Below are 17,176 nucleotides of genomic sequence, written 5' to 3'. Positions count from 1 at the left end.
AGGGACCATGGTCTTCAGTGATTTCTCTTACGGTATCTTCCTTTTGCAAATTGCATGAAAATATAAGACTATGAGAACGCATTGCTAGGGCCCCTCCCGAGGTCTGGGAAAAGGGCCTGTGGGAGTGAGGCCCTGGAGTGTGCTTTACTAGCTAGCATCTCTGTCCTAGGGGAGGTATGCTTGAAGCTTACCTTTTTTTTGTGGAATGGAAACATGTATTCACTGAAAAAGTTTCAGCAAGCTGGGGAGAGGCATACTTTTCAAAGGCCTGTTCCCTCTAGGGCCCCTGAAATCATACCCCAAAGGCAGCCAACTTCTTTGCCTGCTTATTAGTTCAAGTTTGTGGGAAGTGAACTCACTGTGTCCTTTCAGTGTGTCCTTGGGCACCCGGAGTGAGTCCGCCTCTTCTTGGCTCAATAAATTAGCATGGAAGAGAGGGATACATGTTGCCGAAATTCGTCACTGACTTGGAAACCCTGCCTGCTGCAGCTCCACACTGTTCTCTGGTTTTCCAGCTGGGCTTTCATCTGACCTGCTGGAGCTCACTCTCCTGTGTGCTGCCCTGGAAGCTGGACCCCCCCGCAGAGATAGTTGCAGGGCCCTGGCAGGACTGAGAGGGTGTTGGTACACAGCATACACTGATGGAAATCATGACGGGTAGCTATGTACTTCCTAGCTGGTCTATTATTTCACCCGATAAGGCATTACCAGTAGTTACTTGAGCTTGTAAGGGACAAATGTCTATTGTCATCTCTTGCTTGGTTCTCAGAGCCTCTCTGTAAGAAACATCACCATCTCTGTTCTCCAGAGCTCAAATCACTTGTGCCAATTGTTTGATAAGAGCCAATGCTGCCTGACCTCAAGCCCAGGTTTCTTGGCTTCAGAGCTCAAGTGTGTGGCTACTCCCCTTGCCTGCTGCCTGCTTCTTCCCTTCAAGGCTGCAGTGGAGCAAGGGGTCAAGGCATTCTCCCTTCCTGATGGCTGCGGGTTCTGTCCATTTGGACTGGGCAGGTCCTTCCAAATGAGCCAAGTGAGTGTCTGGTGCTTAACAAATGCTCGTGACTGCTTGCATCATAGAGTGCACACGTCAGCCTTAGGGAGAGCTGGGCGAGTTCGCCAAGCAGAGGGGAACGCCCCTCACAGAGAGCCACACGGTGCTGGAGGCTGGAGGAGGCCCGCAGGAAAGCCACACACTGCTCTCTAATTAAAGCTTCTTTTCATAGGTTTTTCTTTTCTTCTTCTTCTTCCTCTTCTTCTTCTTTTTTATTTTGAAAAACAGCTGTCTTCTTTCTTTTTGGTTTAAGGAACATCTTTAATTAAGCAATATTTTTCAATCATTTTTTTTTCCTTTTTTGCCATTATCATCCTCCAAGGGAGACTTTTAATACATTTTTTTCTTAGCCACCCCCCCCCCAGGAAATTTTAATGACAAAGACATACTGTATATCTGTTATAGACTGCGTCCCTGAGGACCATAAATCATTGTAATATCTAAGGTATTCTTGCCCCCAAGAACCAGTCTCTCTTGGTTCTTGCTCCCATTGAGAATGCCTAGTATTTATTCAGCTTAAGTAGCTGATTACCCGTGCATTCATTGCTCAGTGTTTGTAGAACTGAAAACAAAGTGCTCATCATTGACAGCCTGTAATGACTATTAGCATGGCAAAACAATTCAGTTCTAATGAACGTGTGATTACAGCTGCCAGGGAACAGCTGTTAAATAAATAGGAGTCTAGTGCGTTGGCCAAGGAGACAGGATGGATGATGGTGAAGTTCAGGGACTCACAACCCCAGCAGCTCTCGAGGGCTGGACTAGTCTTACACCTGTTTGTACACAGGAAACATCCCCAGAACTGCTCGGACCCTGGACACCCAGGTCAGGAGGTCAGGCCCCCTGACCCTGGAGGCATTGTCTTAGTTGCTCTCAGGACTTTCTGCTATGGATATTAGGCAATTGGTCTTTAGCCAAGCAGTATTTTGATATGATTTTATTTTTACTTATGTTATTGTGGTAAAATATATATAACATAAAGTCTGTCATGCTATCCATTTTTAATTGTATAATTCAGTGGCGTTCATTGCCGTCACAATGTTGTAATACCACCACCACTATCTGTTTTCCAAACGTTTTATCCCCCCAAACAGAAACTTGTACCCATTAAGCTGTAATTCCCATTCTCTCCGCCTCCAGTCCCCTTTCTATCTCTGTGGATTTGCTTATTCTAGACATCTCTTGTAAATGCAGTCATCCCATAGCTGTCCTTTTGTGACTGGCTTATTCTACTTAGCATGATTCTTTGGTCAAGGTTCATCCATGTTGTAGCATGCAGTTGATACGATTTTAAAATATGTTCAATGTATCCATACATATTACTGTATCCATGTATGTAGAGGCCCTGAATAGGAACATAGAGCAGGGACAGAGTCCAGTGCCCTGAGGCAAAAACCACAATGGCTTGACTGACAAAATTACTGAATGCAGTATTGTGCTGAATGAAGCACAATAGGGATAGAATTAGCAATTCTGATTAATGGATAGGTGGGGGCATTTGAGCTACTTCCTTGCCCTTTAATCTGCTCTAAAGAAGTTCCCCTTCCTGACTTCCTCATGCTTGTCCCTGCTTCTATTTGTGTGTATCAATAAATACCTGTAGGAACTGGGTGTTCGGGCTCTCTCATGAAACCTGTGTAGGGGATTGTGAGGTGGTCTTCCCTAGGTCCCACCGTGCCCTCCATGTGGTCTCTGAGTAGTCTTTGTCTCCGCCACGAGTGGTGCGCTGTGTGAGGAACCAAGTGACACATACATATCTCAGTCTGTTGGAATGCAGATAACAGTGGTATAGGCACAATCAAGAGAGAGATTTGATTGTTATTTTTCTGTTTTTGAAGGAAATTTTATTCTTTCTCTTCATCTTTTTTCTTTAAACATCACCATTGCAGAGCCAATAGGTATGAATGAGTATGAATGAATCACAATATGAAGGTCTCCAATTCTTTGTCTACTATGCATGTGTTGGTTTTGTTCTAGATAATAAAATAATATCATAAAATGCATTTGTCAAACCTGTAATACTTCTAAAGAATTTAGGTTTGACTAAGCCATAGTAGGCAAATGGCGACTGCACTGTACCCCATTTTTTAAAAGCCCTCGAAATCCCGTTGTGGAGGTCCACAACAACATGATAAATCCTCTGAGAAGACACTAAGGCTTGTTTTACTTTAAAACATTATTTAATACATTGCATTATGTGACTTGAAAATAATGTTTCAAAGTTGAAATTTTAAAATTGTCTATCAAACAGGCTGAGGACTGGGAGCCACTTTTGAGATTTGGAGTTGTGGGTGGGAGCAAGCAAGCTGGGTTCGTGGGAGCTAACATCCCCTAACTTGTCCATAGCCACAGTCTTCTGCCTGCTGGACAGCATGGAACTTGGCTTTTCTTGTGTTGGCCTTTGAGTTTGGTTTTGGTTAGAAGTAGGTGCTGATATTGAGCTGGGAGAGAACCCTAAGCCAGCAGAGTTCTTAGATAGTGGTTTGGTTTAGCATGGACCAGAGGTTCACATCCCTGGCTGTGCTGGAGAGTCACCTGTGGAACGTGGACAAACACAGATGCCAGGTCCACACACAGGACCAATCAAATCAAGTGATGGGGGCGGGGCCAAGAGGGTGAGGAGGTGTGGTTTAAGGCTTCTAAGGCACCAGTGATTCCTCTGCAGCCCAGCTGGAGAGCCCTGAGTAGCATCTGCCTGGTAGCTGGCAGAGCCAGGGTAGTCTCAGGACACGGATCCTTTTCAGACGGCCGAGGGCTACACCCTGGAGAGGGCCCAGTGTGAGTCCCTTGAGATATAGATTCACTAATAGTTGGTAGGATTTTAGGAATATCCTAAATAGTGTAGTAACTTAGAAAGTTTAGTAAGTTGGTTTTTGCTTTAGGAAATTAAAATTGTAAAGGTTATGAAATCTTAAATAGAAATATGGAATTAACTTACTGTAATATACTCTGATGTTTTAAATAATGCCAAAACGTATATTTCAGATTTTTACAAAGTCACATCTGGGACAGCTAGGACTGCAGGTATAGACACCACTTATTAGTGCCCCCCGGCGCTGGACGTGTCACATTACATCCCCACAGATGGCTTTGGGAAGTAATGTTGTGGAAATGCAGAATGTTGGAGCTTGGGCAACACTGTCCTGAAAGCAGAAATGAGGGGAACCATTGATAGATCTCTTTTTTTCTCATGTCCCAGAAGCCCATCTGTCTTCTTGCAGCTAAGTGTGCCCCATTCTTTAAGTTATGGTTCTATTGTCCTTCCTCATGAAACCATCTCTAATCACACAGGCTCAAAACAGCCCCTCCCTTCTATAAATTGAGGTGTTTATGAGCTTCAACCCACCTCGCTTGGGCTTACTGGCTCTCTCAAGCTTCATGCCTCTTGCCTCTGTCACCTCAGAATACAGGTAAGCTATTTGGAGAAGATGCCCGATGTGTACACCTTTAGTGCGTCCCTTCCCTAAGCCGGGGAGGAGCTGCTTTCCGCGGGGTCACTGTCAAGCCCTTGTCGCTGACTCATGATGCCACCCCAGGTCCCTGTGGGAAGAGCAGGGTTAGATTGAGCACATGAGGTGATCAGGATGGCCCAGTCACGACTGTGGAGTCTGTTTGTGGTTCATTCCCTTTCTGGCTCTGAGATGCCTTGGGATGGCTGGGTGCTGCTCCGGGTATTTCACTGGACGTAGATCCTGACAGATCACTATAGAGCAGGTTATTAAAATGACTGTTTTTCTTCGCACAGAAAAATTAAAAGTCTGCCAACATTTTTTAGAAGCTCAAAACCTGCTCATCTATTAAACCTTTCTTCATGCCTTTGCTTTCTCCTTATCTAAAAAATGGGGAAATGTGGAATGGGAGAGACGGAGAGAGGCCAGGGAGCATGTGATCAAGGCCACAACAGCCTCCACAGTCATGGAGGCTGGGGAGGGTCTGCTTTGGACCTTTGCTGTGGGAATCTGGAATTCGACTTTGCTGCTGGTGGGAAGGTAAAGGAATAGTTCAGAAAAAAATCAGTCCCCTGTTTGGCATTAGCTAGGAGAAGAGGATGCAGGGCTTGGCTGCATAATGTCCTCGTGGGGAAGGTGATCAGAAAGAACCACCCCAATGGCACTGCTTTGGAGGCCCTGGTAGAGTGCCCTCTGTCTTCTGAGTTACTGAAGTAGCCTGCAAGCATTAAGAGAGGCCATAGGCCTGATTTATTTAAAATTTGGGGGGGACCCTTTTTTAGGAAGCAGGAATCCTGGGGTGGAGAGAGGTTAGTAATTTTTCAAAGACTGCTTCTGAAGATTTGCATTGCAAATCCTGCTAAAGATCAGCAGGGGACTTAAAACTTTGACACCTTGTTGGAGCTCTTTGTGCTGATCAAATTCTTGTCTTCAGTCTAGAATTGGCAGCTTCTTCTCCTTAATTTTCATGCAGTAATCAGTGCTGAAAGAATACTTCTTTGACAGTTGCCCCTGGGGAGAACGTGGTCTGGGCTTGTTATTTAGGGCAGACAGTTAAGTGGGAGAGAGAATAATAATAACACAGGCTCCAAGGTCTCCATTTAGTTCCAAGAATGTCAGCATTATCAACTTCTTTTCAATATTTACTGCAGGCTTCGGTGAATAATGGAAAGTGGGGGTCGGCATATCCATTTCAGAGTGAAGAAGAGTTAAGTTTTAATGGTCTGATTAAAATAAGATGAAATCCCATCTTAATGATGAATTAGCCCTTCCCAGAAGATAAGGTTTTAGTAGTGGTAATGGTTTTTCCTTCTCTGGGGAGACGTTGATTTAAGGACTCTCAGCGACTGTCGGAGCCCCTACAGTGCTCTGCTTGAGAACACAGCATCAGTCTTTGGCTTACACAGGCCCCCAGAAAGAACGGACTCCATCCAACAGCTCAGTGACACCTGCCTTGACTCCCAAAGCACAAGTCACAGGTCGACCCCTCCCACCCCTTCCCCCAAAACACCCCAAGAAACTCTAGTGATTACTGATCATTGTTTTTAGGAGAGAGTTGCCTTTAGCGAGACAATTATTCTCCAATTTTTTATACAACCAGTCTGTTTTTTCTGTACTTTTGATTGAAATAAATAGGAGTTATTTTTAGACACATTTTCAAGTGGTAAAATATCGGCTCTTCTGGAATGGCTGTAGAACAGACTTACCTTCCCACTGCCTTTTGACAAAAAAAATCGAGAGTGGGGAAGCATGATGAATGAGTCTAGGGATCCAATGTACAGCCTGTTATTAGTAACACTGGGCTGAATTCCCGAAATACACGAAGAAAGTAGATTTCAGGTGCTCTCATCACCCAGAGAAAAGGTAACTGCATGAGGAGATAGCTAATTAGCTTGACTGCAGTAATTGTTTCGCTGTGTATATGTATGTCAGATCATCATGTTGTTCACCTTAAATATGCACAATTTTTTTATTTTAAAAATATTTTTGAGAAGTTTAGGAAAGGAGAGAGAGAATGATAAAGTAAATGATACACAAGGTAGACAATGAATGAATCTGTGTGAAACGTGTATGGGCAGCCAAGAGTCCTATTCTGGCAATTTTTCATAACTCTGAAATTATATAAAAATTAAAAGTCGCCCCAAAATGAAAAAAATAATTAGTGGAAAGGTAGGTGCTATATAGAAAGGCAAACTGAAATGCTCAGACTTCAGTGGGTGGGATCTTTTTTCCATGGGAACCGCAGGGTCAAATGTACAAGGGGTTACTTAGTTTACAAACCACGCCTTGTCTAGTATGCAAAAGGGCTGCTTTGGAGTAAAATGTGATATACCTATAGTTATAACAGTGCTCTGTAAAAACAATAATCCACACTGCATTAAAAATCCTTGGCTCTACACAGTGTAACTCTCTTCAGAAGGTACTGTAGCCCTTGCATCTCTGAGCCCACTTACAGAACACGCATGACCTGTGATTTCACTGTAATTTCGGGTGAGAGGAAAGAATGGATGAGGGGCTTGTTAAAAGACCACACAGGGCAGCAGCGTTTAAAAGCTCTTTGTTTAGAAAGTCTGATGACTCTGCCAGGAAGGAATTACCTTTCAGCTTCTTTCGTGGCATTTCTGGCATCTTGGGCCAAAGGAAAGGACATGAACAAGCAGGCAAATAACTGATTTTGGGGTTTTTTTTCTAGTACATCTTTGATGTGTAAGGAATTCTTCTTTCAAAGACTATGTCTGCCTCTGGTTTGTAGAATGAATATACATTTTATATGTAAGGACTTCTCTTAAATGCAAGAGACATGTAATTAATTGACAGCTGATAGGCTTAGACTTAAAGGCCCGAGATGGTGGCAGAAGGTTCCAGAGACACAGAAACCCAGGTGGGATGGGCAAGAAGCTGAAAGGTAGGTTGGCTGGGGGTGTGCGGAGCCCTAGGCCTTATCCTGAGGCAGACGTGAGCCCTAAGGCCTTCCCGCTTCAGCTGAATTTTCAATAATTTGGAAAATTCAGTGGTAACAATATCTGTAATGGATTAGAAAAAGCGTACGTCACAGTAGGGACTCCAGCTGGGATCAGCAGTTGCTGTAACCCAGAACAAACAGTGGAAACCGGACCTGAGGCAGCGATGGTAGCAGAACAGGGTAAATAATGAACCAGCTTTCTGGTTGAAGGATTAAGAAGGGGTGTCCCAGGGAACCTGAAAGTATCAGGGGGATGGATAATGGAGGAGCAGCTCAGGAAAGTGACTTGCAGAGATGTTTGTGGAGCCCTGAGCTCGCCATAAACAGTGCACGTGCGAATCTGACCCTAAACTGCATGCAGAGAATGCTGAGAAGTGGATAGCAAGGTAGATCACTGGGCCGGTCCCAGACTGGCCAGTGGATACACATGCAGCGCCAGTCCAAGTGGCACAAGGGCTTTGAAAACTGACCCGGCGTTGGAACCGTAGCCCACGAAAGACAGGTCATAGCATGTGGCTTGAACTGAACCAGGTTAACTGCCTGCTTAAACAAAAGAGTCAACATTTTCTGTAATATTTAAACGAAACCCAGAGTCTTATAATATAATCTTCAAAATGTCCAAGACACAAACCAGAATTACCTGGCATGCAACACACTAGGATATCTCAACTTTCATGGCAAAAGACAAATCAGCAGACCCCAGTGCCAAGAGGACTGGGGATTTGTCGAATACTTTACAGCAGCTAATATAAAAATGCTTCAGGAAATAAGCGTGACAGACACTGTTGCCATAAATGGAAAGATAGAAAGTCTCAGCAAAGAAAGATATAGAAGGTATAAAGAAAAAAACCAAGTGGAGAATTTAGAAATGAAAAATATAATAAGCACAATAAAAAAACTCACTAGATCATTTCAGTAACAGATTGGAAATAATAGACCTAAATTCAGATACACCAATAATTATATTAAATGTAACTGGCCTAATCACAATAATTAAAGACATAATCAGACTGAGTAAACAGAGTAAGACCCAGCTAAATGCTGCCTGCAAGAAACCCACGTAATGTTATATGTAAGACAGTTTAAAAGCAAAAGGGTACAGAAATATATAATCATGCAAACACGAATCAAAAGAAGGCTATACTAACATTAGAGAAGGTAGACTTTAGAATAAAGAAAATGGCAAAGGATAAAGAAGGACATTATAATGATAAAAGGGTTAATTCACACAGAATTGGAAAACCTAGACCTTCAAAAGTCATGAAGTAAAAACTAAAAGAACTGAAATAAGGAATGGAAAACCCTCAGTTATAAGCTGGAGACTTCAACACACTTCCTCTTGGTAAGTCAATAGGACTGGTAGACTGAAAATCAGCAAGGCTAAGGAGGAACGGAGCAGCACCATCTACCAGCTAGTTCTAATTGGCATTTTGAGAGCACCCCACACAGCTAAAGCAATATGGAACTCTTCTCAAGTGAGCATCACACATTCACCAAGAGAGACCGTATCCTGGTGTCCTAGGTCACAGCCAAACTTCAAAGACTTGAGATTGTCTGTTTTTGACCATCATGGAATTAAACAGAAGGATAACAGGATTATTTCCAGCTATTTAGAAAGTAAACAACATACTTCTAAACAGTCCATATGCTGAAGAAAATTTCTTAATGGAAATTAGAAAATATTTTGAACTAAATGAAAATGAAAATATAAAATATCAAAATTTCTGGAATGTGACTTGACCAGTGGTGGTGCAGTGGGTAGAGCGCCATCAAGGTCACTGGTTCAAAACCCGAGGTCATCAGCTTGATCCTGGGGTCACCAGCTTAATCCTGGGGTTGCTGGCTCAAGCCCAAAGTCGCTGGCTCAAGCCTGAAGTTGTTGGCTTAATCTCTGGTCAAGACACATATGAGAAGCAATCAATGGATATACAACTAAAGTAGAGCAATGAGTTGATGCTTCTCTCTCTCTCTCTTCCTCCCTCCTCTTCCCTCTATCCAACCTTCCACTTTCTCCTTCTCCTCTTCCTCACCCTCTTCCTCTCCTTCTTCCTCTCCCTCTTCTTCTTCCTCTCCCTCTCCCTCTTCCTCTTTTCCTTCTTCTCCCCCTCCCTCTTCCTCTTCCCCTCTCCCTCTCCCTCTCCCTCACCTCCTTTCCTCTCTGTCAAAAATTTTTTTTCTTGAGATGTGGTTGAAGTAATGAATAGAGGAAAATTTATAGCATTACATGCTTAAATTAGAAAAAAATCTCTAATCAATAATATAAACACCTTAATAAACTAGGATAGAAAAAGAAGAATAAAACCACAATTGGAAGAAAATAATGAAATAAGAATAGAAAATAATGAAATTCAAAACAGAAAAACAGTAGGGAAAACTCAGTTAAACAAAAAGAAAAATAAAATGTTTGAAAAGGAAAATAACAAGCAATTGATGACAAAGAAAAAAAGAAACTAATTGCCAACATCTGGAATAAAGAGGGGATATAACAACAGCCCCCACAGACATTGAATGAAAAATAAGAGAATTCTGTGAACAATTCTGAGCACATAAAATTGATAACTTAGTTGAAATGGACAAAGTCCTTAGAAACCACAAACTACTAAAACTCAGCCAAAATAAAATAGATAGCCCAACTAGCCCTTTTACTATACTTGATATTAGCTATGATTATTATATACATTTAATTTGCAGTTCATCTTCTGAAAAAGGAATCTCCAGGTCCAGATGGCTTCCTGGCGAATTCTACCAAACATTTAAAGACAAAATAAAGCCAATCTTATACAGTCTCTTCCAGAAAACAGAAGAGAAGGGAATGTTTTCCAACTCATTTGAGAAGGCCAGTATTACATGATATGAAATGAGGCAGAGACAGGATACTACAGGCCAAGATCTCTCATGAACCAAGTTGCGAAAATCCTCAGCAAATGATAGCCAGTCCAGCACTATATGAGAAGAGTGATGCACCGTGGCCATGAGGGAATGCAAGGCTGATATCGTAGTTGAAATTCACTCTGTGTAATGTCCACCAAACAGTGTGAAGAAAAGGCACAGAGAATCAGTTGAAATAGAATAAGCATTTGACAAAATTCACATTCATTTATTATTTTAAAACTCTTAGCAAACTAGAAATTGGGTGGAACTTCCTCACCTTGATAAAGACCAATGTACAAAAACCTACACCTAACATAATTGATGGCAGAAGACTGACTGCCTTCTTCCTGAGATTGAGAATAAGACAAGGCTGTCCACTTTTCAGCACTCCAGTTGAACATTCTACCAAAAACCTTAACCATTGTAAGAAGATGGAATGGGGGGTATAGATTGGGAGGGACAAAATAACACTGTTCATCAAAGACAGCCTTATTTTCTCTATAGGAATATCAGGAAATCTACAAAAACAAAACCTAAAAAACTCATAGAATTAATACATTTAATAAAGTTATAAGATGCAAAGTCACACAAAAATAAATTTTACTTCTCTATGCTGTTAATAAATAGTTGGGAATGGACAAGATTTAAAAATATTTCCAATAGCTCCAAAAAAATATGAGCTACTTATATAAATCTGGCAAAATACCCAGATATAAGACCTGTAGTTAAAAATGACAAAACAAGAGTTATGTGTTTGGGTCCTCTGCTCATTTTTTAATTGGATTGTTTGTTATTTCGTTGTTGTTGAATAGTGTGAGTTCTTTGTATATTTTGGATCAGGGACCAATATCTTCACATAGGACATTTTAGAAATGAAAATCTAGTATCATGTGGCAATAATGGAAGGGAACTATGAAAATGAATTTAATGAAAGCAAAGCAATGTTATTAAATTCGAGTTGTCCATGCCTCTCAATCTGAAGTTGTTTTCTCGCCATTGAAAAGTGCTAAGAGGTGTGTCCAATACATTGCAAGTAAATCAAGGAATGAAGATTTACTTCTGCAGGCCAACTAATGGCCAGGAAGACAACTGATTAAGGACTTTTGTCACTATAAAAAGAAAATGACAGAAACACTTATGAAAACAATCAGAGAAGATCTAAACTCATTGATGTAGTAGCCTCGCAGTTAGAAGCTTCAACATAGGTCAATTCTCCCATAATTCATCTACACATTTCATGCATTTCCCATAATACTTTCAGAAAGACTTTTTTTGATTTTGTAGATTTAAACAAGCTGCTTCCAAAATTTATATGAAAATGACAAAGGACAAGAATAGCCAAAATTTTTGTGAAAAAGAAGAATGACATTTTAGGAGGCATGCTACCTGATTTTAAAGCCAGTGATTGTAGTAAACAGGTAATGTGGGAATGGCAACAAGACAGATAGACCAGTGTCATAGCACAGAGAATCTACAAGTAGATCCGCACAAATATAGCCCATGGATTTTTTGGGGAAAATTTGTAAAAGCAGTTAAATAAATAATCATCTCTGTAACAGATAATGTTAGATCAGTTGGATATCTATAAAAGAAACCAAACACCTGAATCTAAACCTTACAATTTATATTCTAATTATTTTAAAATTGATCATGTACTGTATATAAATATAAAAAGTGAAGCTATAAGAATTTTAGAAGAAAAAGTTTTTATCACTTTGGGTTAAGCAAAGGACCCACTCTCCCACTTTGTCTTTGATATTCTATCAACGTGTACTTCTGCTCAATAGATAATTGATGTTTGACTTCAGTGAGGTGGTTTACACGGCTAACATTTACTGAGCTGTTATTCTGACTCAGGCAGTGTTCTAACTCAGTTCCTACAACATCCTTGAAAAAACAGGCATTACAGTATTATTAGCTCATTTTTGAGATAGGGAAACTGAAGCACAGGAAAATTAATTAAGGTGCCTAGAGTAAAGTCCACGAGCCAGGCCGTCTCATAGTAGATCGGGCTGTTACCCACCACTCTGTTCTGACACTCTCACCCTCCTCACCCTACTTGAAAATGTGCATTACTAATATTCGTGACTCCTGTGACCCAGACCATCTACTTTTTGTTTGTTTCGTTTTTTTCCTGTGAGTTTTATTCATAGACCCACATATAGAATGGTGGTTTTTTTGCTGTTGAAGCCAGTATTAACCCACTTGAATCTGGTATTTAGCGCCATCTTGTGTTTGGAGTGGCTTTTTTTATAGAAAGCAGTGCTTTAGCACTTGAGCTAGGGAACAAAAGATTGAGTGGGCAAGCTGTTGATTACCCAGCTTATTATCACAAATCAGTGTAATCAGAAACTTGAATTCCACCAGACAGAAACTTTCTGGTGACTTTTTGTCTGAAATGGTATCAGTTAATAGAATCTTGGAGAGAAACATCATAAAGAGAAAACAATATTCAAGTTGCCTTATAAATCTTACGTTGCCTTCCTTTTTTTGTAGCAGTGTCCTGGTTTCCTGGGCTTTCTGCAGTCTAGAGGCTCCGAGAGGTTAGGATGAAGAGCGTCATTTCTGCCAGTCAGCCTTGGGGAGAAGGTCCGGGGGATGTACCTGCCACAGCCTGATGAGTCTGTCGTGTTTCTCTCTGTGCTATTAGGCTGCTGTAGAAGAAGATGTTAAATCTGCTTCTAGATTTGCTTCTTTAAAATATTTTTAATTTTATTATAGCTTACATTCAGTATTATTTTGCATTAGTTTCAGGTGTACTGCACAGTGGTTAGACAATCATATAATTTACAAAGTGTTCCCTGCCCATATTCCCAGCACCTACCTCTTCAACAGTGGCACTCAAATGGGAGGACTGTAGTGTAAATCCCCCCTCCCTGGGGATTTGCCAGTTGGTTTGGAAGGGAGAGGAGGAAAGAAAGGGGGGAAAGCGAAAATGGGGCAGGATGTGCTGAATTCTCAGAGCTGGGAGGGGTACACGGCTAGTAAAAAATTCTAAAAACCAAAAAAAGCACCTAACATTCGGCATTATACAGTCTTACTTTGTTCTCTTTCCTCTATTAGTTTACTTTTCTATTCTAGAGGTAATAGCTCATAATGGAAAAGTGGGAAAATAGGAAAAAATACATCCAAAGAACACACACACTATCACAATGCATAATATATTGTGGTTTTCCTTTCCTTCCATGCATGAAGATTTTTGTGTTTAATTGAATTATGTGATTTTTATTCATAATTTTCTACATTTTAATTTTTATTATAAACATTTCGCAGTTTAGGACCTAGCATTGGTAAATTACTGTGTATGCTGAATTTTAGAGCTATGATAAGTATTATAGGTTTTAATTGATATTCTGATATTGTAGATGACGCTTAATTGAGCACCTTTGTATCATCCCCCCCCTTTTTTGTTTTGTTTTGTTTTGTTTTGTTTTTACAGAGAGAGTCAGAGAGAGGAATAGACAGGGACAGACAGACAGGAATGGAGAGATGAGAAGAATCAATCATTTGTTTTTCGTTGTGTATTGCGACACCTTAGTTGTTCATTGATTGCTTTCTCATATGTGCCTTGACCGCAAGCCTTCAACAGACTGAGTGACCCCTTGCTTGAGCTAGCGACCTTGGGTCCAAGCTGGTGAGCTTTGCTCAAACCAGATGAGCCTGCACTCAAGCTGGCGACCTCGGAGTCTCGAACCTCGCTCTATCCACCGCGCCACCGCCTGGTCAGGCCTCTTTAACATAGGGTTATTTCCTTAGGATAGCATCCTAGCATCCTCCAGTCACAGTGACTAGGGGAGGAACCTGGAGAGGACTTTCGGCTCCAGTGTGGGTACAGAGGAGTCTGCTCGTCCTGGCCGGAGGTGGGCTCAAAGGGCTTGGGGGTACATTTCCTCTTTTCAGAGCCTCAGGTATTTCCTTTTCGTGTGGGGATAATAGCTGCCACTGCACAGTAGGGCTGTTGTATTAATAACATGTATAAAGTCCCTCCTCAGAACATGGCACACAGGAGGCACTAAATATGTACTGTAGTATTTTAAAAACAATTATAGCACTAAGTAGTCTTAAAACAGGATTTGTACCAGTTTGCCGCACCACTGGTGATGTATAAAGTTACCTGTTGAACCTCGCTAGCGATTAATAACCTAATCATTTCTTTTAAAATGATCTTTGACAACTTAAGTAAAACTACCTCAATATTGTTTTAATTTATATTTCTTCAATTAGAGTAAGAACAAACAACTTTGTGTATTACTGTAAACTAGCTTGTCTCTCTTATGAAATACTTTTGGCTTTCTTTTTTCTCTTGGCATTTAGTATTTTTTTTTAAATCAATTTGTAGTAGTATTTATACATTTTTGAACCTTTATCATATTTGTTGTCATATGTCCTTTTATCTTATAATCTTTTTATATCAAACTTTGATTTTCTTTTTATGTAACATACATATTTCTCATCCAGATGAGAAGTAGTTGTAATCATGATGCCTTCATTATACAGTCTATAGGTGAATATTATATTGAGTCTATGATATTTTATGCAAAAAAATGACAGTATTATGTATTTATTTCCAATCATACTACCTCTTACCATTTTTCTTGTCATTAATTTTGGCTGGAATTTTAGAGCAGTGTTAAATAATCAGGTCATAAGGCTTCATTTTTAAATGATTCCTGATTTCAATATGAATTTCATCATTACATAAAATAAGAGTCTGTTATTTCCCAAAATATGCTGTTTATTGTATCAAGGATAGGTTTAATTAATTTTTAAAAATTTTTTGAGCTTTTATCTATTTAGGAGCATAATTTCTTTTTCAGAATGATTATATGGTTGTGTTATCTGATCTTTTGTTGAGTAGGGTAATAATGATTTTCTAATATCACACATATATTTGTATACTTGGAATTAGTGTTACTCACTAGTTTGTGTTTTACTTTTCTCAACTAACACCATTTTGTATATAGACTGTTTCCTACAACCTACATATAAACTTGTGAGAAATGCCTCAGAGGAAAAAAATGCAAGAAAAATACATTAATATATTAGGAATGATTGACTTAAATTATGGGATTATGAATTATTTTCACTTCACTCCTCTGTGTTTTCCAGTTTTCTAAAATGTGGTGTCCTACCATTACCATAAAAAAAAAGTGTTGCCTAAAAACGTCAATGCCATGCCAATTAATTATGGGTGAAATGAGACTTAGGAGACCAGACATGATTTTAGGGAGCCCACTTATTTAGAGTATGTTGTTCTGCTCATTATCTAGGTTATTTTGATGTTAAAGGAACAATAGAATTAACATATTTTTTAATAGTAATAACATTTGGATTTTCTTTTTGATAATGGCAAATATGGTGACTGTATTTTTCTTGACTAAGAATTTAGGACTTTGTATCTGAAAAATGATATTTTTCATGATTTCTGACATTTTACCATCTGAAAATCTCTGAAAGGAATTATGAATAATATTTAAATACATGTGTATCTTTTATCTAAAGGATTCAAATAGTATTGGCTAGGGATGTTTCTGCAGCCTCCGGGACCTGCCTGGCCACAGGCTGGGCCAACTTGACAGGTTGCTTTTGGAGACTTCTGTCCACTTGGCCTCGGCAGGAGCCACGACCCAGACACCATCGTGTGGATATCTTTGCCTGTCTAGGACTGCGCACAGATATAGAAACATAAAAACATGCAGTTATACATCAAGACACAGAGAAACAGCAATCACTGGATTGGTACCTTAATTGTATCCTCCAGACACCAGGAATAGCCCTTGTTTCTTCTGCTGCGGTCAACATTTTTCCCTCTGAAATGAGATTTTGCTCATTTCAGGGCCCAGGCATTCTCTTCACATTTGGTTCTTAACCTGCTGTGTCCTTAAAGTATGAAACCCTCAACTGACATAATATATGTTGAAAAATATGTTCACATGGACAACCATAATGTCTCCTTGCTTCTTTCTCTTCTCTGTAGCTTTGGGCCAGATCATGTTATACGTGGATGGGATGAACGGAGTAATAAACCACAATGAAACCATTCAGTGGCTATACACTCTCACTGGGTCAAAGGTAAGAGAAGACTCTGGCTGACCTTGGTTTTGGTATCCTACACCCTTCTTTCTGTTACCCCGACTGAGGTGGTTTTGCAGAAAGAAATTCTTTTCAACTGGGTTCCAGCCTTGTCGCAGTACACATGAGGACTCCTGTTTTATAGATTTAAAATCGCAGTCACGTTGCAAGGGTGTATGCTTTTAATGCCTTTTCAGTTTTCTTCTTTTAAGTTTGGTCAAAATGCTTTCAGCACCTCTGGTTCTTTAATGTTTAATTTAAAATTTATATCATAACTATAGCATCAGTCTTACCTGCTGTATTTCATCTTCATATACATTGTTACATATTTACATGTTGTACAGATGTATATGCATGTTCCTATATGTGGATGAAAGAATTTCAAACTGCCTTTCAGCTCTACCATTATGAAAGTAATCAACATTTATGAAAGATGTACCAGACAACAGACACCATAGTAAGTTGCTTCACAAGCATTGTCTCCTTTAACCCGCTTGAGATCATGATGAAGCCAATGATGTAATCCCCATCTTGTAGTTGGAGAAATAATGCTTAGATATGAGACTCTATCTGATTTCCTCCATGGGGATTGGCACATGTCTGCCAGCCGTGCCTTGGCTGTGAGGCCCTCGCACTGTGGTAGTGCTGTGCCTAATCCTTGGGATGTAGAAGAAAGAGGAGGAAGTGATCCTCTTCCAAGCAGGAGCAAATAAACTGAGGCTGGACTGTGGTCAGCTTTTGAGCTGAAGTGGGGCAGGGCATCATGGAAGA

General features: G+C 40.2%; 1 protein-coding gene across 5 annotated transcripts in view; it reads left to right on the top strand.

Annotated features, from left to right (window-relative positions):
- Positions 1–17,176, top strand: part of FHOD3 (formin homology 2 domain containing 3) — a 482,415-nt gene that overhangs the window by 276,578 nt on the left and 188,661 nt on the right. For all 5 annotated transcript variants that reach the window (XM_066246735.1, XM_066246736.1, XM_066246734.1 and 2 more), the window contains exon 6: positions 16,311–16,405. In XM_066246735.1, the coding sequence (XP_066102832.1) occupies positions 16,311–16,405 (95 nt within the window). The remainder of the gene's footprint in view (positions 1–16,310; positions 16,406–17,176) is intronic.

This window comes from Saccopteryx bilineata, chromosome 11 (assembly GCF_036850765.1).
Source record: "Saccopteryx bilineata isolate mSacBil1 chromosome 11, mSacBil1_pri_phased_curated, whole genome shotgun sequence".
Lineage (NCBI taxonomy): Eukaryota > Metazoa > Chordata > Mammalia > Chiroptera > Emballonuridae > Saccopteryx > Saccopteryx bilineata.
The sequence above is the reverse complement of the archived record's forward strand: the minus strand, read 5'-3'. Positions and strand labels throughout refer to the sequence as shown.